We start from the raw sequence: 23,590 nt of genomic DNA, 5'->3' as shown, positions 1-23,590 counted from the left end.
GTTTCCTCTAGGATTTTTTTTTCAGTGAAAAGACAGGGAGAGCGCCAATAAATACCAGGTTTACATTTGTTTTTATACTCTTTACTCAGTCTACTACTTTTCCCTTAAACTACTTGTTTTTCGACTTTGATACAAGAGCAGTAAGTTGAGTGTTTAACATGAGCCATCTCACTGTACCCTGTTGTCTATTTTTTTTTACTTTAAGTGGTTTTCACAATCTGTAAGACACCGCATCTTTCAAAAAGCATTCATCAGTTCACCCTTATTATTTTGAGATTTTTGAGCATCAGAGAGGTTCTTAATTCATCTTGCGTAATATTTAAAATCCAGAGTTATTTGTTGATTACCTAAAGCACTAGCAAATTGTCTTTTTGGGATACACCCAATATTTGCCAAAAAAAAAAAACATCTGGTAGAAAATAAAGGAATAAAAGGCAAAAGACTAAATAATTTATTCTGAAAAATGCAGTATTTATTTAAGTCGTATTGCAGTATTTTAGGATGCTTTCAGCAGTTGTGGCAGGGCCCTCTCCTCTCCTATCCCCTGGCATCACTACCTGGCTGAGTACTGCTGTGTACAGGGTGAGGGGAATTGTAAGAAAGCTGGCAAACGTCAGGTTTATGTTAATTTTTACACTCGCATAAATTAAATGAAATAAAAGGTTTAGCATCAGTTAACCTTCCTAATACGAGTTTAAAGGGTCTCCACAAACAGGTGTTTTTCTAATAAGACAAAAAAACAACAAGCTGTACTGGGCTAGCTGAGCTAATTTAGCATTAGCATCTGTCTTTCAACAAATAAATGGCTTACCCCTTTCTCTGTGTGAATTTCATCTCTCATGTGGCTTGAGTAGCATTTCTGGGTATGTTTATGAATAAAATTTCACTGCTGAGATAAATACAAGAATTAAATAAATAAATGATTAGTCTGTCACTGCTGAGATGTTTTTGTGCTTTGTTTGGTTTGTCTGGAGGGATAATAAAATGTTAAGCATTCAATAAATATTTTTTTAATTGTTTAAATTGCTAATTGCAAATATACATTTGGACCCATCTGCTGGATATAATGTTAAGAGTGTGCGAACCCTTCTACTTAGTGTTTATTTGACTGTGCTTGTTTGTTTTCTTCTACGTAAAGTTGGCAGAAGTGGATTTTGTCTGAGGGATCTGTAGATCTGCAGAGAATCCGTGTTACACTCTCAGTCTGTTGGCTCGTGCTGTGCTGCGGCAGCTGGTGGGAGGGAGTGAGAAGGAGCAAGGGCAGATGGACAGATAGGTGGCAGATAGGAGGGAAGTGAGACTGAGGGACAGCAGGATGGTATTGAGGGGGAGATAAGGAAAGAGACAGAAGGGCTGATGACGTAGGCGGAGTGAGAGAATCGGAGGAGACGCATAAGAATAGAAGAAGTAGAAAGCGATCTGAAGTGGAATAAAGTGTAGGGAAGTTCAGAGGGCAAGAGGCTTGATGGGATTCATATTCGGACTGATGTTAATATAATATGGGGTTAATATGGGGTTTGAGCCAGTGCCCACTCTACCACGCACATTCAGCGACCTCGGCTCTATTATTAGCCGGGCACAGGAGCGCACTGCGGCCACCATTAGTTTTTCCACAGTGCTATTGATCAGGAGTCTGAATATTCAGTATTTTTCGCCTGCTGGTGCCAGGCCGAAACAAAAAAGCTCTGACTCATATTTGGCGTTTCCAGCACGGCACAGCAGGAACGTCCGTGCTTTCTGCGCGTTTTCAGCTTTCCCTCGTTCACCTTGGTCTATTGCCAGTGCTCTCTTTCTCGTCCCTCTGTTATCTGGGTTTCCCGTTTGCTGTTACAGGCTTCCTCCTGTCCAGTTTCTGAATCTTTGAAGCAATTTAGAACCACAGGTGCATTACTAGTCCTGGTTTTTACGAGTTCTCTGTTGCTTTGGTTTCAGAGCTCACACTTGTCTAATATAAATGTGTGTATGTGTGTGTGTGCACCTTGCGGTGGGTAAGAGGTTGTGTAATTGAATGTGTGGGCGTTCAGGCTCCCAGCCCGCTCTTGTCCCTAGACTGAAGGCAGTTGTTGTGCTGTAGTGTTCCTTAGTCATCAGAGAGGTGTTAAGATGGCGGATCAGAGAGAAAAATAGAGGCCGAATGGAGAAAGATGGAGAGATAAACAGAGCATTGAGGGGAGAATGAGAAGAAGAGAATCTGCTTTTTCTGAATTTCTTAAAATGACTTGGCTTGTTGTTATTCTTTTTAAAGATTATTTACTAGATATTACTATGAAGTATTTACAGTGTAATTGCTAGGCTATATACTATATGTAGAAAAGTGAATCTACCAACAGGATAGAGATGCACCACAATAAAATTTTGGTTTGGCCTAATCCCCAAAAAAAACAAACACACAAATATTGAAAAACGATTTTCCACAGATTTTCATTTAGTTTTATTTAGCTACTTTCTCACCATTGAGTAATGTACATAGTAAATGTACATTTATCCTGCTTGCCAAGCAAAAAGCAATTACAAAACTACCATTTAAAAAATATATTTTTGACCACTTAACTTGTATTACATCCCAGGAGACAAACCAGTGCAAGTGCAATACATTTACCTCATTGGTGCAACTATAATCACAAATTTATTTCAGCAGTTCCATTCTGGCGATACGTTAAGCTAACTAACTACATTAGCAGTGCCATTCTAGTCATAATTATACCTCAGCAGTGCAATCTTATTCATACATTTCTGTTAGTAGCGTCATCCTATTCCTAAATGTACTTCATGCTTTTCCAGACAAACTGTTTACTAGCTAGCTACCTCCTTAGTGTTATTCTAATCATGTGGCACAGCCGTGCTCCTCAAGTCATATGTAGCAAGCTGTCTCAGTTGAGATTTGCTCAGAGAAGCATAACTGTCTTATTTAACTTAAAACTTAAACCTGTTGTATCTTGTCTGTCCTTGCCTGCTCGCTTTCTCAATCCCCATCATGTATATAACATCACACTTGACAGAAACCAAAAATATAAATATTCTATGGATACTAGTTTTGTCACTTTTAAAAATACAGTGTATGTATCTACGCACTCCTTTTAATTAGCAATTCGGTGACTTTACAGTGCATCCATTACTGACACAGGCATTTAGTTGTACAAGCACAGCTTCTTAAATTGCCATAGAGAGCATTCCCAATATAACAGGACAGACTAGAGCAGCCACATTTCAGTCAGAATTTGCTATGCTCAGTGCCATGCAGTAAACGGAGAGGCCTGCGGACCCGCAGCAATACGCTGCAAACAAATTGGGCCAGAATTCATTTAATCCAGACTGACACTGCTTTTGGAATGGTAGGGAGGGGGAAGCAGGGTGAGTTCTGGACACAGATAAACCTAGAAAGACCTGTAGAAGCTGTGCTCTCTAGTTAGTCTGTATGAAGAATGTGTGTTAAGAATAATAATAGATCTGTGATCGGTTGAGTGTCGGATCATCTTCAACCTACTGAAAACAGCTTCTTCTGTTAGAGGTGACAGTCTGACGCTGCATGTGTGTGACTGGCCTCTGAAGTATATGGTTAAAAGTGTTTCTGTGTCACCCTGTGTGAACCCTGTGACCCTTCCCAAACTATGACGTTAGACTGCCCTTCTTTGACTTGTCTCTCTTAACAGCCGCCTCGACTGTGTTCACCTGTTAGAGTCTCTTGCTCGAACACACACACACACACACACACACACAGTTTCCCTGCCTTTCCTGTGCTCTCTGTTTTTCAATCTCTTTTATTCGTTTTGTCCCTAAATCTGTTTGTGCTCTCACTTATTTCTATCTCTCTCATAGTCTGATTGCCTCACATTGTCTGATTATCTCTGTCTCTCTGTTCCTGTCTGTCTGTCTGTCTGTCTATCTGCCTGCCTCTCTCTATCCCTGTCTAACCCTTTTGCAAAAATACCCTGAAATATTTAGATATTATTTTAGAGCCATATGGACCATCAGGAAAATTCACACTGTTTTAATTTTCTATTAAAGCTGATGGCTGTAGGTTTTGGGATTTAGAGCCCTCATTGGTGAGAATAGGTAATTGCACTGAGCACAGCATCATTTTATGTTCCGTTAGAGAGAGACAGCATGCTCAGTAATACATACCTTACTCCTTCATTTCTTTGTTTTTTTACTATGAATGAATGAGCTACTGAGCTCTGAGTTTCCCCTTCTGAAGTCTCCATTGCTCCACCAGCCCCTCGTGTTCAGTAAAACTGAGCCGGATCCTCTTTTAGAGGCTGTACATGTGACGTAAGCATGTAAAGACACGTGACCTGGCCAGAAAAACTCTCGCAAAAAGCGACCCGACACCCCAGGTTTTAGAATAAATATATTAGGCTTAGGCTGGTACCATTAAACACAATATTTCAAACCTTCTACACTCAGAAATGCTTCTGCTTTCAGTTTAGAAACAAAATAATACGGACTGCCACTTTAAATATCAACTAGAGACAAATTACATATGTCCTGTATCGTTTATTTTAAGTCCTGGATCTATTGAGTGCATTATTAGGATCATGACATTGTGGAAATCTCAATTAGGGTGTGCCATATTATATATGCAATAATATTGTCAATTAAAATGTAATATTCATTTTGTTGCAGTAGGGTATTCTTGTTTTATAGGGTATTCCGTATCGCCCACCCCTACCTGTGACTGTATGTATGTCCCTCTATGCCTGTTTGTCTCTTTCGCCTCTCTCTGTTTCTGTCTCTCTATCTTGCTCTTAATTCCTGTTTTACTGTCTGCCATTTTCTCTGTTTTTCATACTTTTTATCTCTCCATTTCTCTCTCTCTCTCTCTTTCTGTTTCTGTGAGAACGGATAATGTTGTGAGATTTTCTGTCGGGATGAGCAGTGTGTGTTGAGTCAGAGAACAGGGTGTTACTGTGTGTGTCAGAGAAGAATCAGTGGTGTGATCTGTTCTTGACGCACCTGTAACGCTTGCTCTGTGGCTTCAGCACCCTCTGCACCCTCTCACTGTATTAGTGAGAAGAGAAGAGCACACACCCGCAGAGCAGTGGAGAAGTCTGTCGTTTGTCTATTAAAGATAGATGAGAGTCAGGGGTCTGTTGGTAGATGAATAATGAATACCACTTAACGTTGGCCTCTGCTGTGATGGACAGACATGTAAAAAGCTCATTGTTCGCTCACACACTTCACTAAGAACACTGTGTACCTGCTCACACAAACACTGATTAGGGGCTGTGGGAATTCAGTAGGCTGTACTAGAGTGTAGTCTGTGTCATGCTTTTGTTAATTTAGAATTAACAAGTGAAATATTCTGTATGGACAAAAGTATTGGGGCACCTGCAAAGTCATTTATACTGAAATATTAAATAATTAATAATTCTAAAAAATAATTAATTTTGCTTTTGTTGGAGTAACTGCGTCTGCTAGTAAGAAAGCTGTTCTACTATATTTTGAAGCATTGCTATAAGGATTTGATTGCATTTAGCAACAATAGTGTTGGCAAGGTACGGCCACCTCATTGTAGATGCATTGGATGTATTTCTGTCATTCCAAACAACAACAACTTTATACACCTCAAAACTATTCTATTGGCAGGACTTCTTTACAGAGAGTAAACAAGTTTTGTACGTGTGCTAAAATGGATGTGCAAATTCAGTGGGTTCAACTTAATTTAGAAGGGTAATTTAGTGTCTAAAAACATTGGAATATATTTTGAAAACTAGATTTTATAGGCCAGTGTAATTAATTATCTTTTTTTTTTAATCCCACAGCTCTTCAGGGAAGTCAGAATAATGAAGATTTTAAGTCATCCAAATATCGGTAAGTAAAAAAAAAATCTAAAGGTGTGCATTCTTTGTATGCCTCTCTCTCTGTCATTATAGGAACATGGCATGTGGGGTAAAGAGTTCCTCTAATTTCCTCCTCCGCGTTGGTCGTGATTCGGTGCTTGCAAATAAGATAATGAGTAGTTGAATCAGACGTATCATCAAGTCTGCGCAGAAAGCGGCTCTCTGTGTCCCCTCTGTAAATTTAGACTAGCTGCTGCAAATGCTTCCTGAAATCCTGCCCTTTCTCTGTGTGTATGTGTGAGAGGGAGCGAGTGTGAGGGAGAGAGCGAGAGAGACGTTTCCTTGGAGACGCTTCTTTGCTGGCAGTGCTCTCCCCTGCAGAGGCGAAAGGCCGTAATGATGGATGTGCGGTTTCGAGCTCATCTCTCGTTTGAAAATGTGCAGGCTCTGCTGCGGACCTCATGATCAGTCTGTGCTAAAAACAGTGGGGATCTGCACGTCTGTAATGCTGGATATTAGCGAGTTCTTCCTGTAGTATGAGTCACGATTCACACATCTTTCTGTTCCGTCTTGGATGTGAAGCGTTGATTGCTTTTTGTGGACGGATATGATTATAATATCAAAAGAAGCAAGGAAGTTTCTTAGAAGTCTAAAAATGTTTTCAAAGAACATTTAAAGATAAAGATAGTGTCATATCACTCACTCCTAATTATCACATTAGGGTACTAATATTTTTACTGTTCTCCTTTCCCATTATATATTTACTAAAGACAGATTATGTATGTCTATTATTATTTATTTTACTTTAATCCTGAATATATTGCGATATTTGGAGTGCATAATTAGTATCATGACATTCTGGATCATTGACTTATGTTACAAATCTGATAAAATATCTCAGTTAGAGTCATATCGTATCGTATGCAAAAATAACATTTTATTTTTATTTTGTTGCAGTAATGTATTTTTTTAATTTTTTAATTCACTATTTTATCATATCCCCAAGAGTATTGTTATCGCGAAAATACCATAAAATATTGTGATATTATTTTAGGGCTATATCCCCCACCCCTAGTTTATACTTAATTTTTTTTATGCTCTCCACACTACCTCTTTTAATGTCAACTATACTGACATGCCACATGTCATTGGACTGAAACTAGAATTGTATCCCAAGAATTGTCATGGCCTGTGGAAGTTAAAGAATGATGCACTGGCCTCCTCAATCATTTGTGATTTCTTGCCAGTCATTTATTTGTTTGCACAGACATTTCTAGCCAGATGCATTGTTGCATATATATTTGATGTCCAATTTCAATACCACATAGGAAAGATTTAATGTGTTTTTAACTGAAGGGCATTTTCACACTAGTGTTTCTTTGTCTTCAGACCTGGAAGCGCTTGCTCTGCGAGTTCTGTGCAGATAGGTAAAGTGTGGAAGCTGTGAAAGACTCATGGAATTGCACAATCGACCCACTGTTCAGATGTTCTTGTGTGTGAATAGAAACCAATGATAAAGAGCCTCTCCCCCAAACAAGCCCAGAGTCAGTCCTTGCTGCTGACTCATTTTTTTGAGCCAAGAGGTGTGAAAACACCTTAACACGTCTGTGTCACATATGAATTTTTTGACGTATATAAAAAAGATAATATTTGGGTGTATTTAAATGTTGTGTGAATACAACATGACAAGTTTACTATGAAATACCCACCCAGATATTTTCTGTTTTTGTTTGTTTGTTTGTTTGTTTGTTTTTTTACTTTTGTTGTGTTTATATTTTCCCGTTGCCATGTTTATATTTGGAATATGCGCCTACATAACGACGAGCATGAAGCAATCATGCTATTGTGTGTGGCATTATCTGTGCCATCTCTTAAGCAGTGTGATTTGTCAAATTTCAACATCAAGTAGTCAAACATGTCCTTTTAACTGGACTAAGACTAAGTCATCTTGAAAGGGAACGACTGCAGTTGGTTAAGTCGATGGTTTTTAGGCTTTTAAAAAAAGCCTCCACCTACACATGGGAAGTACACGTGTGTATCTCAGAAAAAAGGGCCAATGCCGTGCCCTGCATGCTCACACGTTTCACAGAACGAAGGAGCACAGTGTATAAATAAGACATGATCTCCAGTGAAACAAAAAACATCTCGGGTTTGTCTGTTTAATAGAAAATAATACTCTCATAAAGTGAAGAGAGTACGACAGAAAGAAGGAAAAGGAGTTTGTAGTTGTATTAGTTAAAGCAATTGTCCTTAAAATGACAGCTATCAACTACCCTGCAACATCGTATGTATGTTCTAAACACAGAATGCTCGGATTCTGGAGTTTTTCTGGACATGTAACATGTCTTTCTGATAGCAGTGTTGCTAGTGATATTGGTACAAGAGCTACTTTTATATAAGATATGGAGATATTAGAACAGTAAACTTCTGCTCATTAATGGATTGTTAAACAGGATTCATATGGTCATGGAAAAGTCATAGAATTTGAAAATAGGAATTTTCAGGCCTGGATAAGTTTTGGAAAAATTAAAATACCTAGAAAGTTTTTGAGAAGTCATGAAAATTTGGCCTACAATTTTTTTTTGTTTTAGTTTATCGATGGAGAAAATCTAGCTCAGAGTTAATTCAGTAATTTAGCCCTAAACAATGCTTTTTTCATGACTTTTTTTTCATGACTTATTTTAGGCCTACTATAATCAATTTCGATTATAGTTTTAGTTGATTTTTGGTTTTATTGTCCATGTCTGCACTGTTTAAAAAAATTGTATAGTCATGAAATTTTGCCTTAAAGGCATTGAAAAGTCATGAAAAAAATCATGAAAATGTATTGGTTAAAAAGTGTATGAACCCTGGTTAAACCAAAGAAATACTGCAGTTCAACTGAAGATAGCTGTCTGGATACAATAGAGCTTTACAGAATTTTTGCGAACATCAGTAGATTCTGTCTTCAAGGAGACTGCATCAGAATAACACGTTTTAAGAGTATTCCTCGCTTAGAGTACTCTATGCTTCTTAAAGATTGTCACTTTAAGGAGATCTAGTCAGAAATGGTTCTTGTTTGAAGAATAATACTATTTACAGCTTCTAATGACCTATTTTACTCATTCTGCACAATTTATATAAGGTGTCTGATGCTTTATATTGAAACTATTGTTTCTGTTGTGAAATCTGCAAATGCAATTTAGATTTCTTTTTTTTATATTTTGGTTTAGATTTGTGAAAATACAGGTGCTGGTCAATGAATTAGAATAATTTGAAATAGTGCAATCATGAAATTCTTTGAATGCATTTTTTGTGCAGAAAGCAAATCAGGTGTTCACCGCACCTGTCCTACTCGTTAGACTAATCACAGAACTCGTTACCTGGAAAAAAATTTGCTCAGCTGAGCTTTCCAAAAGGCCCATTTAGGCCATTTAACTGTGACACTGTTGTTTTATTGAATTAGAATAATGGAGAAACCGTTTCATTGAATTAGAATAAATGCTCGAATTTTTGTTTTCTGTGAAGAGTGTTCACTGTGCAGTATAAAGTCAGGGTTGAGTAGAATTTCTAAGTTGTAAAATCAATCATGGGTAAGCAGTGCGACCTCTCAACCGGAATAGTGGCTCAAATTCAAGCCCTTCGCCAACAAGGCTTGACCCAAACTAAAATTGCTGAGCAGCTCGGCATCAGCCAGTCTTCCGTCTGCAAAGCTCTCAAGAAAAACTGCAGCAAGCGCACCAACTGTTCCGGCGTCCGAAAAACTTCTGCTCGCGACAACAAGCAGCTGAGAAAGATCGCAGTCAGCAACCGGTTCAAGTCCACTTCCGAGCTCACCGACTTGTGGAACAAGCAGACCGGCGCTGACGTCTCCAGATCAACCACTTACCGTCGTCTGCGCGAACTCTGCTTCAAATCTCGCGTTCCAGCAGTAAAACCGATGCTGAACAAGAAACAAATGGAGAAACGGCTGAAGTGGGCCAAAGAACACGGCGAGTGGACTGCTGAAGACTGGCAGAAAGTGGTCTTCAGTGACGAATCACGCTTCTGCATCTCCTTCGGTGACCAAGGTCCTCGTGTCTGGTGTTGTGGTGGCGAAACCTACAACCACGAGTGCGTGAAAAGATCCGTCAAGTTTCCCCAGAGCGTTATGGTCTGGGGATGCATGTCCGCTCGAGGTGTAGGGAAACTCTGCTTCCTAAAGAAGACGGTCAATGCTGCCGTATATCAAGATGTTCTGGAAACGTTCCTGATTCCGACTGTTGAGGAACAGTTCGGCGAAGAAGACTTCATATTTCAACAGGATCTTGCACCGGCTCATGCGGCAAAGTCGACCAAAGATTGGTTCACTAAAAAACAGCTTGAGGTTTTGGCATGGCCGGCCAACTCGCCTGACCTCAATGTCATTGAAAACCTTTGGGCCATCGTCAAGCGGAAAATTCGCGACAGAAAGCCTACTACACTGGACCAACTGAAGCAGAACATCGCCACTGCCTGGGAAGCTGTGAGTGCGGAAACTTGCGACAAGCTGGTCAAATCGATGCCGCGGAGACTTACAAGCCAAGGGGGCAGCCACAAAATACTGAGAAAGTGATGATTGTAATTATAATAAAAATTATTCTAATTCAATGAAACGGTTTCTCCATTATTCTAATTCCATAAAACAACAGTGTCACAGTTAAATGGCCTAAATGGGCCTTTTGGAAAGCTCAGCTGAGCAAATTTTTTTCCAGGTAACGAGTTCTGTGATTAGTCTAACGAGTAGGACAGGTGCGGTGAACACCTGATTTGCTTTCTGCACAAAAAATGCATTCAAAGAATTTCATGATTGCACTATTTCAAATTATTCTAATTCGTTGACCAGCACCTGTAAACTTCTTATTTCTATTTTTATTCGTGTTTGTTAATTTCTCTCTCTGTCTTTTGTCCTTCGTTACTCTGTGTCCCAACAGTGAAGCTCTTTGAGGTGATCGAGACTGAGAAGACTCTGTTTCTTGTGATGGAGTATGCCAGCGGAGGTAAGGGAGTGTGCCCGTGTCTGATTGATTGGTTGTCAAAAACAGCCACTCTTGCGTGCCCTTTTTTGTGCTCTCCCTTTTTTTGTACTTCCTCTCATGCTCTCTCTTTCTTGTTTTTTTTTCTCTGTTTCTCAGTTTTTCAGGTGTTGTAGTCAAATATAATATGCCTTATTGGCATGACAGGATGTGAAATCTATGTTAAGAGAGCTGTACAGTCCATGTTCATTTCATGTTCTGATATAAAAAAAGATGATCATAAGGATATATAATTAAGAGTAATTTAATAAGTAATTAAGTTAAATGTAGTGACATGTTTAAGTAAGTAATAATACTAATGCTACTATTAATAATAAAACAAAAATTAATTGGGTTGCTGATATTCAGATGCAGTCCACATCAGAAATTTATTACATAACTAAAGATGTGCATCCTCTCATCCTCTGTGCTCTCCTTTCTCTCTCTTACTTAATGCTCTCTCTTGGGATCTCTCTCGTGTACTCTCTTTCATGCCACATCTCTCTCTTTCTTGCTTTCTCATGCTCTTTTTTTATGCTGTCCCTTGAGACCTAATGTTGTCTCTCTCTTACATGCCTTATCTCTCTCCCTCTCTCATGTATTCTCTCTTTCTCTCTCTTATTCATTCTCGTTCTCATGCTCTTTTCTTTCAGATGCTCTCTCTTTCTCTCTTGGACCCTCTCTCTTCTATTCCCCTTCTCTCTTGGCCACTTTCTCCCTCTGTCTCTCTCCCTCTGTCTCTCTCCCTCTGTCTCTCTCTCTGTCTCTCTCTCTCAGTCTCTCTTTCTCTTTCTGTATCAATCTAATTCTTGGTTTTGGGTTGTTTTCAGTGCTTTGCTTGTGTTTTGTGTGCAGGTGAGGTGTTCGACTACCTGGTGGCTCATGGGAGGATGAAGGAGAAAGAGGCCAGAGCTAAATTTAGACAGGTGCAGTGCACTTAACATCTTCCTGCTGTTAACATCTTCCATACACACACTGATTTGTAAAGGGCACACTGAGATCCCCACGCTCATTAACCCCACAGTTTGTGGTTAATCTGTTTCCCCTGAGTACAGATGTTCTGAAGTAGTTAATAAGCATATTGATTATGTTCTAAACTGATAAGTTGTACTATACACACACAAACATGCAGTTATCCTGATTTCTAATCCATCCGTGTTATTTGGTATGGTGGACCAAGAATAAAGGTGCATCTCAGTTTAAGCAATGGTACAGGGGTGAGCTGCATTGTAATGTCTTAGTGACGTATTAAGGCCATTATATTCGGCAACTTGTTGTGTGTGTGTGTGTATCCTGTGTGAGTCCCCTACGTAGCTGCCTGCATTTATACTTCTGCGTTCATGGGTCCTCGTCTCTGCTTCCCGCATAGGCAGGAATGTGTGGGCAGTTCAGCAAATAAATGACAGCTGCTGTTCACGTCATGCAGTAACATTTCTGGGGAGGTGTGCGTTGGGCTACAGCATAAAGTTTGTGTCTACACATAGGGTACTTGTAGACTATGGCGTGGGGTTAGTCGCACAAGTAAAAATTGCCCTTAACTCATACTGGGAGAATGCAGCCATCTGTTCTGCCCCAGCTGCTTAAAGCCACACACACACTTCAACTAGTTTTCTTTCTCCTGCTCCTACACTTCAGAGGATGTTTGATCATGACCGATACAGCTGTGGTGTAAAAAAAAAAAAAAAAAAACTCTTAATGATAATGTTTTTCCTTGATTTTATCAAATTGAAAACCTCTGGAATATAATTAAGAGGAAGATGGATGATCAAAGCCGTCAAACCAAGCTGGTGCTTGAAATCTTGCACCAGGAGTGGCATTAAGTTGTTCAAAAGCAGCGTGTAAGATTGCTGGAGAAGAACATTCCAAGATGCATCAAAACTGTGATTAAAAGCCAGGGTTATTCTACCAAATATTGATTTCTGAACTCTTAAAACTTTATGAATATGAACTTGTTTTCTGTGCATTATTTAAAGTCTGAAAGCTCTGCATCTTTTTTGTAATTTCAGCCATTTCTCATTTTCTGCAAATAAATGCTCTAAATGACAATATTTTTATTTGGAATTTGGGATAAATCTGTTGTCCATAGTTTATAGAATAAAACGGCAATGTTTATTTTACTCAAACATATATCTTTAAATAGCAAAATCTGAGAAACTGATTCAGAAACTGAAATGGTCTCTTATTTTTTTTCCAGAGCTGCATAAATATTACTAAAACAGCATTTTGTTGTTATATCAGGTCATAATTTGTTATGTAATTAAAGACATTGTGTTATGTAATTATTAATAGTTTAAAACCTTAGTTTGTTTTGTTCTGCAGATTGTGTCTGCTGTGCAGTACTGTCACCAAAAACACATTGTTCACAGAGACTTAAAGGTAAGTGTGTGTGTGTGTGTGAATGCGTGCATTTAGCTATGCATGTGAGTGAGTTTATTGCTGTGATTATGAGACACATTACTGATGATTTCAAGAAATGCTGATGCAGACACATTTCTGCTCATATTTATGCCAGACCTGTGTGGTGTGTGCATGTGCACACGTGTGCATGATTAAGTGCAGCGTGCTCACACTGTCTTTAGTTCAGAGTGCCATAAATAATCAATAAGATCCAAGAGGGGATGTGTCAGACAGCTGAGTGCATATGTTTGAAAGATAGGCAGATATAAAAGGATTTCACTCTGCATGTACCTAAATATTCCTTGTTTTAGCTCTGTTTTAATGTATGTACGCATTTTTAATGCCTAGCCTCACAAACCCATCTGAGTAGGAAGCATAATAAGGCACAGAAGATGCTGTCTGAAGTGGCTTTCAGGCACAGGAGATTGTAATGTACATCACAGCTGTTTATCAGCATTCATAATGATAAAGGCTGGTTGAGGGTAAGCTCTGCAGTGTGCTGGCTCAGTGTGCCTGGGTCTGTAGTAACGCTGAGTACTGGAACACCAGCACTTTTAAGTGGCTGAGTGAGAACATTCCACAGTGTTCAGTGTCTGAGCTTTCCAAAAACAGGTTGCCACCAGCAAATTATGTTTTTTATGTATCTACAGCTTGCAAATGTTTTCGAAATAACCGTGACTGATGACAATTTAGCACTGGTGACTAGCATTAAACTAAGACTATGCACTGACATTTAGACTAGAATTTTAGACTAAAACTGAGATTAGAGTGTTATGGATGCACTAAAACTAGAATTAAAATGTTAGACCCAACAAAACTGCAGCACTACAGATCATTAAAACTGAAAGTGGAAGTTTACAGATGCAACAAAACTGAAACTACAGGACTACAAATCAACAAAACTGAAAGTAGATAGTTATTGAGGCAACAAAACTGAGACTAGAGAGTAAAAGAATAAACACAACCGAAATTAAGGTTTCCATCATAATGACAACAGTACAACTAAGATTAGAGGGTTACAGACACTAAAACTGAGACTAATTACAGACCAAGTTACAGACCCAATAAAACTATTACATTAACTACTATAAACATACAGCCCTAGAACTGAGATGATGGGGTTATATATGCAACAAAACAAAGTAGATGGTTACAGATGCAACAGAACTGAGACTAGATGGTTACATGCTTACTGAACCTGATAATATATGATTACATACAAAACATAATTGAGATGAGGGGTTTACAGATTGAGTAAAACTGAGACTAAAGCATTACAGACAAAAAAAACTAACATTTAAAAGATTTCTGACACAACAAAACTATCTAGAGAGTTAATGAATGAAACAAAACTGAAAATAAGGTTGCAGACATATTGATAAGAGTACAACTAAGACAAGAGGGTTACAGACCCTAAAACTAAGACTAATAAAGTTGCAGACCTATAAACTAAAGCTGGATGATTACAGAAGAGCTCCAACTGAGACTAGAGTTTTATAAATGCAAAAAAAAGAAATTAGATGGTTGTACAACTGAGACTAGAGGGTTACAGACTCACTGAAACTGATACTAGATAATTTATAGCCACAACAAAATAGAAATGAGAGATTAACAGATTGAAAAAATAAACTAAAGAATTACAGAAAAAAAGAACTCTAAAATGTTACAGACATAACAAAACTGAGACTACAGAGATAAAGAAGAGAAAAAATGCACATAGAGTTTGGAATACACTAAATCTAAGGCTATAGGGTTACAGGTTCACTAGAAAAGGGACCTTTAATAAATCAAATTAGGTAACACTGAACTCCAAAATTGGGCATTAATTGTTGCTGTTCTAAAGAGTTAAATCGTGAATTCTAATTTGGATTTTTCCCATGTCTTCTCTCAGGCTGAGAACTTGCTGCTGGATGCTGATATGAATATAAAGATAGCAGATTTCGGCTTCAGCAACGAGTTCACTGTAGGAAATAAGTTGGACACGTTCTGTGGTAGTCCTCCATACGCAGCTCCTGAGCTCTTCCAGGGCAAGAAATATGATGGTCCTGAGGTGGACGTCTGGAGTCTTGGGGTCATTCTCTACACACTGGTCAGCGGATCGCTGCCCTTTGATGGCCAGAACTTGAAGGTTCAATCTTCTGTCTTTTGTTTGTTTCATACATCATATGTACATAATTTTGGGATTTGGGAATATTGATAGTGTGTGTGTTGTGGTGGTGTGTGTGTATGTGTGTAGGAGCTCCGTGAGCGCGTGTTGAGAGGAAAATATCGAATCCCTTTTTACATGTCTACTGACTGTGAGAATCTCCTAAAGCGCTTCTTGGTGCTCAACCCGGGCAAGAGAGGAACACTAGAGGTTGGTATCTGTCAGTTTTTCTTTATTTCAGTCTTTCATTTAATTGATTGTTCATACAATAACTGACAGGCAACTCTCAACCTTCCAGTCTTCCTTTAATCGCACCTCACCCACTGACTAATATTGCTTCACCTGTTGATTTTTTAAAAATGTATTTTTTTTTTTTTTAGTTTACTTGGGTTTATCTCTGATGGTTATGCCTTTAGTCCATATTAATCTTTTGTCATACCTCCTAGAGCTCAGCTGTGTGTATGTGTCAGTTTTTTTCCTCTCTTTTTATAGTTTTGCTTATTCTATCCGTCCTTTTTTTCTCTGCTGTGGGTAGATTCAGTCTGAACTCACTCCATTGCTGTTCGCATGTAAAAATGAATTATGCAGCTGCAGTGCTGCTGCTGCTAAATGCGTGCTCCCTGAGCACTCCGTAAAAAAGAGTGTTGGGGCAGATGCACAAAAATGCTTTAGCACTGCAGCGTCGAACACGTTTTAGAACAGAGGCTTTTCCAAAAGAACACATTTCGGCACGGACATGGTTAGCTAGGCATACACTGGGGAACCAAGGGCTTAAAGACATAGTGATTCATTGATTGGCAAGCTAGACAATGCGAACACCGAAGTAGCTAACACTGTGGTAGTGATGTTGGACAGGGCCAGTACTGATGTAGGACTAAGCTCATAGCCAGCATGCTAATGCTATGCAATTCCTGGTCCTGATTAAGCAACGTGGTAAATGGAAAAGTAAATTGGTCTATATCGACACAGAACGGCAGCCATTTGCTCCTGCAGTGGAAAAGGGCCCAAAGTGTACTCTAAAACGCAAATTACATTTAAGCTGAAGTTTTGAAGAAATGCGTTTTTCTTTATTTTTTGTCTAAAAATGAATAAAATCGAAAATCATAGTTGTTTAGCAGTGACTTTGTATACCGTATAAAATAGTAACAGGGTTCATTTTTCTCTCTTAGCAAATCATGAGGGATCGCTGGATCAATGCAGGCTCAGAGGAGGAGGAACTCAAGCCGTACACTGAGCCGGAGACTGACATATCTGACCAGAAGAGAATAGGTATGCATGGAACGTAGCTGCTGCCGCCTCAAGGGTACAGAGATTGTGTGGTTCTGAGTAAAGGTCACATGGGATTCATGAGCGCGTTTCACACCCGATGCCACAATCAGTATGCTCCAAAGTTCGTCAGTAGGGCCTTTCACACTGGACCTGTGCATTGTGCACCACTGCAGCCGTAACACGTGTCGTACATAAAAAATAAAAAAAAGCAAAGATGGCACAAAGTGCAGTATTTACAAATATATGCTTAAATTTAGTATATTTTAAAGAGACACACAGACCATACAGATCATAAAGTGTCGATTGGATTCTCTCAAAAGAAGGTCTGCTAGTGTAACAGTTATTTTTTTTGTTGTTTAAATAATATTGGGCCAGGTATATTTATGATAATATTTTTGTGATTTTAAGACAACTTAATGCCAGTGATATGATAATATATCAGTTTAATGACATTTGAGTACAAGGATAAAACAGCAGTTTATTTTTTATTTTTTATTTATTTATTTATTTATTTCAACTTTTTAAAAACATAATAGATTATATTGAGGTCAGCAAAAAAAACTACTGAGGCCATGTCTTTTTATTGTACAACAAGTCGGTAATATAATTTTTATAGAAGGCCTGATCAACAGGAAAACAGAACTGGTGCTTCTGGTGCTGTGCTTGTGTCATGTTTAATAGGTGTGAAATGGGCTTTTTTAGCATTCACTGCATACATTATGCAGAGATGCATGTGTATAGACTTATGTATGTGTAAATGTATATATCGTCGCTGGCCAATGAAAAACAAGTATCTCCATTTATGGTAATTTTTAGTTTACTCTAAGTTAAACCGACAAACTGTCCCTTACACTGTGCCAATTTTTTTTGATGAACAGACCAATGGAAGTACTTCAAAATGACCTTAAATCAACTCTTTTTACATTGACTTCTATTAAAAGTCTAGGAGTTTCTCTCCTATAAAGTCGCTGTTTTGGAGATACTTGTTTTTTTTTTATTGGACAGCAATGATATTTATTTTGCATGCTTCAACAGCAACAACCATTTACCATTTTTGTGATATCCAACTTTAATCTATTCCACCTCTTAAATAATCTATTTTAGACCTTTTTGGGGTTTGTAATGCAAGCTTTAATAAAATGAATATTAAAAGCATTGGCAATAAAAATTACAGCGAATATAATTAGATTGAGAGGCAGAAAGAGAGAAAGGGAGGGAAAGGGGGGGGAAGGACAGTTGGAGGGGATGGAGGCACTGTACACTCTGAGCTTGCCTCTGCAGCATATAGTGGTGTGTTGTGTAATTCACTGCAGCTGATTCTCCCCTCCCCACCCCCCGGCACATGTCTGAGAGGAACTCCCCATGTAGCCTCAGTAAGTGGGAACACAGTGCGATACCCGGCATGGTAGCAGCGCTCACTCTACACACAGGAACTTGCAACACACATAGTTCACAGCAGAGTCTGCAGCATGCAGGGGTACTTCTTACTGATTTTTATCAGTTCACCTCTGTATATAAAGGCAGAGGCAGGTGTATCTGCATGCGTAACCGCATACACACCCCGGACTAGCGATGATCTCTATCTTCTCACACTTTGTTGGGGTTTTCCTTCATAGTCTTCTCAGTCACAGCTGCATCTGCAGTCCACAGAGCTAGTAGTCTCCCCAGGGATGGAAAAAAGTAGTAAATAGTTTCGCTCTGATAAAGAGAAGCGCACTCTCGAGTGTTCTCTGCAGAGGATTCCCAGTTTGAAGTGCTTCTCTGGATAAAAAGGCACTTAGCTAGTCCCCACATGGATTTTCCTGCGCCTGCATGACGCACAAACTTCATCCATCTCTAGACCAATAGCTTTCTGCACTCTGACAGTGTTGCACTCTTACACGTGAGTTACCAAAAAAAAGCTCTTAAAGACACGTGCTCACGAGTTTATTCCAAACAGTTGCAGTTTAAGCTCAGCTCGTTTATATCCTTAGTGCTGTGTTGAAATTAGGGATGTACTAAATTGAAATATTTGCCTGAAACGAAACCCAAACAACTGAATACTGAATAAAGAGCAGAGTTTTTCACAGGTATTTTTTAACCATTAAAATAATTAAATAGCCTATTTGTAGCCCAGCAGACAAACCTGCAAAGCGCAGTGCATTTACCTCAGCAGTTCTGTTCTAATCATGAATTAATTTTAGCACTGATATCCTTGTTACACATTTTAGCTAGATTGCTACTTCAGCAGTGCTCTTTTAGTTGTACATTTAACACTGTATACCTATTCTAATCATTAGATTTACAGAAGCCATGCAATCATTTTAGTCATAAATTTACCTCAGTAGTGCTATTCTAGTAATACATGCAAAGTAAAATGTACACAAAGAAAGGCAGCCAGTCTTTTGGTAAACAAACAAATAGCTTGCTGAATTGCTAGTTTGCCTCAGCTAACATTACTATCCTAGAACTCTCAGATCTGATTTCTTTCTTTCTTTTTTTTTTTTTTTTTTTTTTTTTTTATAAAAATATATATGTAATTTAAACTGATACCAAGCATGATCTCCCTTCCGGCTCTCTCTCACACTCTTTGCCTTGTATATAATAGCACTCTGAGCAGTGCCCCCAGGGCATAGGGATAATTTTGAGGAAACACTGCAACATGTCCTAAAATAAATTTGTCATTGTTTGGTAGAAATTATTCTGTGTTTTTACTTATTTTTATCTTTTGCCGTTATCAGCTGAATATTTTTGGTTGCCAAAAAATCTATGCATCCTTATTATTAAGTCCCTCCTGAGATCTGATAGATCATGTTTGAGCAGGGGGGGAAATAAACTTTAAAACATTCATAACAATGCTTGGATTGACAAGAATTAAGAGCAACTGGTTCTAATTAATGTTCTAATATATGTAATGTTTGTTCTGCAGACGTGATGGTCGGTATGGGCTACTCCAGAGACGAGATCCAAGAGTCTTTGTCCAAGATGAAATATGATGAGATCACAGCCACCTACTTACTCCTAGGAAGAAAGGCCAATGAGGTAAGATCGACTGTACCCTCATAATGGGATAAAACTTGAGCAATGTACAGGTGACTGTGTTTGCTAGCTAACTGTAACTAAATGGGATTTGTCCTGGGAATTGTGTAGGAGGTGAGTGACTCAAGTTCCAACAGTAACCAGTCCTTGGCAAAGAACAGACCCTCTAGTGAGATGAATGGCCAGTCACCAGCTCACCTGAAGGTCCAGAGAAGCGTCTCGTCCAATCAGAAGTCCAGACGCTACAGTGACCAAGGTGATTCATTTTTATACTTTTTTTCACTTTCTAATTTTGCATTTATGACAATCATACTGTTGTTTAAGTATTTAATATTATTTTTGTTTTGTACTTTTTGCCTCAAGCCATATTTGAACATTTATAGACACCTTTGGTCAATGGGGTGTTTACATTTATGAACCACTACAAAATCAGCTCTATAGAAAGTCACTGTTTTGACAATGAAAATCTGATTGTTGACCTTTACAATGTGACTTGGAATAAATTCCTTTTTTCATTGATTGTCATTTTTTTCTTTCTGTACAATTTATTAATTAATTTTATTAATTTTTTTTTATTCTGTTAACAATATGCTAAGTAAAAATAAGTTTTGGGCAGTATTGTCTTAAACATCTCTCCCTCTTTTTCCTCTATTCTTTCTCCTCTACAGTGAGTGGTGTAGCTCACTCAGGGTTGAGTAACGGAAAGAAATCTGCCCCTGGTTCAGCAGACAGTGACGTCAAGCAGGATGGAGGGGTGGCAGGCCGCAAAGCTCCGACAAACAGCCCCCCCAGCCCACTGTTGGGCAATGCCAACAACCCAAACAAAGCGGACATACCTGAGCGCAAGGCGGGCATTTCTGTCGCTCCCAATGTGAGTATATTAATGTCTGTTATAGTATGACCACCTGCCTAAATGTCTCACATTTAAAAAAAAAACTTATTAACATAGAAATTGTTTGTGTGAAAGTAACAATTCCGAAAATGTATTTGATTTGATACAATACAATACAGGGCCATTATCTTGTACATTACCTATGAATAAACATGTCTTGATAATACAGTTATACAATATGTTGATTTTTTAGTACTCAAACCTGCCAAATTGTATGCATTTTGATTAATAGGCATATTGTTTAATCTTGCAATTTACCTTGTCCCAAGTTTGTCTGTTGTAAGTGTGCTCATTGCCACTTGCACTGTCCGGTTAAAAATTCAGCAAGCTACCTAATGAGCCATCCACTTCTTTCGTGCACTTCATCCTCTCTCTCTCTCTCTTTCTCTCTCATATTCTCACTCTCTATAACGCTTTCTTTCTTTCTCTCACATTAAAGCATGCACACACAGAGTTAATGGCACGTTTAGAATATGGAATATGCAGCTACACTGCATCTGGTCATACCAGCAAAACCGTCTTTTCAACACAACCTCTCTATAAGCATCGACTCTCTCTCTCTCTCTCACCGACAAAGGTTGCTAGGAACCTGGGTGTTCTGGTTGATGACCAGCTCTCCTTCACGCACCATGTGGCCTCAGTTGCTCGATCCTGCCGCTTCGCGCTTTATGACATGAGGAAAATTAGACCGTTTCTGACGCAACAGGCCACCCAACTCCTGGTACAAGCAGTCGTCATCTCACGCCTCGACTACTGCAATGCCCTGCTAACTGGCCTCCCGGCCTGTGTAGTAAAACCACTCCAAATGATCCAGAATGCAGCAGCACGTCTGGTCTTCAACCAACGGGCACATGTCACCCCACTGCTCATTGAGCTCCACTGGCTACCAGTTGATGCTCGCATCAAATTCAAAACTCTTACTATCGCCTACAAGGTGATGACAGAACAGCTCCTTCCTACCTGCACTCACTCCTGAAGGCTTACGTTACCTCCCGGCCGCTGCTCTCCTCCAATGAACGTCGCCTCGCTTTGCCAAACATTCACACAAAGCAATCCAGACTGTTCTCATACAGAGTTCCCCAATGGTGGAACAAACTACCTTCCACTACCAGATCAGGAGAATCTCTCGCTATCTTTAAGAAACTCCTGAAGACAGAGCTCTTCAAAGAGCACTTACTCTCCTAACACCTCTAACACACTAACTACTTCTAACCCCATTTCCTTCTTCCCCTCCTTCACTTCTCTATCCCTTTATTTCCCTTTGACCTCCTTTAAGCTCTATCTAAAAATGGTTTATCTTAATTCCTATTACTTTTGTACTTCATTATTGTAAGTCGCTTTGGACAAAAGCGTCTGCCAAATGTAATGTAATGTACACTATAATTTGTTTCCTACATTAAAGCTCTGTTAAACTCAGTACATTTTAAAATATTCTCATTATAAAAGCAAAAAAAAAACTGCCTTGAGATAATAAATATAAAATAATAAAATAAAAAAGGCTCTAGTCTGCCAAAACTAAACCGCACTACACTACACTGTTACTTCCTCCATCCTAAAAGCATTTAAAAATATTAATATCATGACTTTAATTATGATTAATCACAGAATAATGTGCTGATTAATACAATTAATGTAAAGTGATTGACACCACCAATATATAAAGATCATCTGATTTGTACTCATAACATTCTCTTAAGGTTTGCAGGTCTGAGCATTCACTTTATTCCAGGTTGTGTTTTGATGTTCCCAGAATAACTCCGGATCTGGAGGTATGTCCCGGAGAAACACGTACGTGTGCAGTGATCGGAACAACCAAACTGAGCGCCTCTCTGTTATTCCCAACGGGAAGGAGAACAGGTAGAGCTTAGATGAAGATTTTACTTCAGGCCATCTGGCCACAATTGTTTTGTAATGTTACATAAGATATTTTTTTAAATTATACATGTCTTTGCAAAGTCAGCAACGTGCTGGAACAAGTAGGTGAAAGGGAATAGAAGGCGTACGTGACTCTCTGTCTTCCTCCTCCCTCTGTCTTTCTGCAGTGCGTCTTTGTCTCCTGACCAGAGGAACCCTGGTGCCTCCACTCACAGCATCAGCAATGCTGCCCCGACTGATAAACTACGCTTCCCACGAGGCACTGCCAGCCGCAGCACTTTCCATGGGCAGCCAAGGGAACGTCGTACCGCAACATACAACGGCCCCCCGGCTTCACCCACGCAACCTCGTAGTCGGGGCAATGCCAACAATCTGCTCACCAAGCTGACCTCCAAACTCACACGCAGGTAAACATGCCTGTACACACACTTTAAACTCCCACAATAAAATCACAAACACATGGAATTGTTGCCTAAACACAACAAAAATGGAAGGCTTTAGTGGGTTGGAATGAACCAATAAAGAGGTGGCACTGGAAAAAAGTAATAATAATAAAGAATCACAAACATCTATGACTCTGACAAGATCCACAATCAGAAAAGCATAACAAGTGATTAGTGATTATGATCGTCATTTGTCCCACATTAGAATTGCAATTTTATTTTTTTCTTCTTTTTGTTTTTTATTTTTTACTAATTTAGAATTCATTGTGCGTTATTCATCATTTGTAGTGCAACTTAAACAGCAGATAGTTTTCTCATGACTTCCATCTGTGTAATGTTTCCACCGTTTTTGTTCTTTTGTCATTTTTGTGTTGTAGAAACATGTCATTCAGGTTTTCAAAAAGGTAGGAATTTAAGTTTATCGGGGCAATTAATCAACTAAAAAAAAACATATATGGAATACTAACATTTGCTTAGTGCATAGTGATTTCTTTGATTGCTGTGATTGTGTTAATTTGTCTTGAGGTGTTTGATTAAGCATGCCTTAAATCTTTATCTGCATGCTGTCACTAGCCAAAGGCAGTCTGCTGCTACTGATTGCAACTAATCAAGTTCATCTGCTTGATGGGGCTTCCTTGAGTAATCAGCTTAGGTTTTAGCCACCTGATGTATGGATCTTGTGGTAGTTTATCTATTCATATTTACTACAAGCTTATGTGGACATATAAGTTGCTGCATCAGATGTTTTTGGATATTTG

General features: G+C 38.9%; 1 protein-coding gene across 10 annotated transcripts in view; it reads left to right on the top strand.

The window, feature by feature from the left end:
• mark3a (MAP/microtubule affinity-regulating kinase 3a) overlaps nt 1–23,590 on the top strand; it is a 36,662-nt gene that overhangs the window by 7,968 nt on the left and 5,104 nt on the right. For 5 of the 10 annotated variants that reach the window (XM_022684831.2, XM_049481795.1, XM_022684829.2 and 2 more), the window contains exons 4-16: nt 5,763–5,811; nt 10,712–10,777; nt 11,648–11,718; nt 13,112–13,168; nt 15,081–15,317; nt 15,426–15,545; nt 16,505–16,604; nt 19,513–19,625; nt 19,734–19,878; nt 20,291–20,493; nt 22,265–22,371; nt 22,557–22,796; nt 23,210–23,236. In XM_022684831.2, coding sequence (XP_022540552.2) covers nt 5,763–5,811; nt 10,712–10,777; nt 11,648–11,718; nt 13,112–13,168; nt 15,081–15,317; nt 15,426–15,545; nt 16,505–16,604; nt 19,513–19,625; nt 19,734–19,878; nt 20,291–20,493; nt 22,265–22,371; nt 22,557–22,796; nt 23,210–23,236 — 1,535 coding nt within the window. The remainder of the gene's footprint in view (nt 1–5,762; nt 5,812–10,711; nt 10,778–11,647; nt 11,719–13,111; nt 13,169–15,080; nt 15,318–15,425; nt 15,546–16,504; nt 16,605–19,512; nt 19,626–19,733; nt 19,879–20,290; nt 20,494–22,264; nt 22,372–22,556; nt 22,797–23,209; nt 23,237–23,590) is intronic. The other 5 variants (XM_022684832.2, XM_049481794.1, XM_022684830.2 and 2 more) reach the window with 1 other exon arrangement.

The sequence above is a fragment of the Astyanax mexicanus genome, chromosome 7, assembly GCF_023375975.1.
Source record: "Astyanax mexicanus isolate ESR-SI-001 chromosome 7, AstMex3_surface, whole genome shotgun sequence".
Lineage (NCBI taxonomy): Eukaryota > Metazoa > Chordata > Actinopteri > Characiformes > Acestrorhamphidae > Astyanax > Astyanax mexicanus.
The sequence above is the reverse complement of the archived record's forward strand: the minus strand, read 5'-3'. Positions and strand labels throughout refer to the sequence as shown.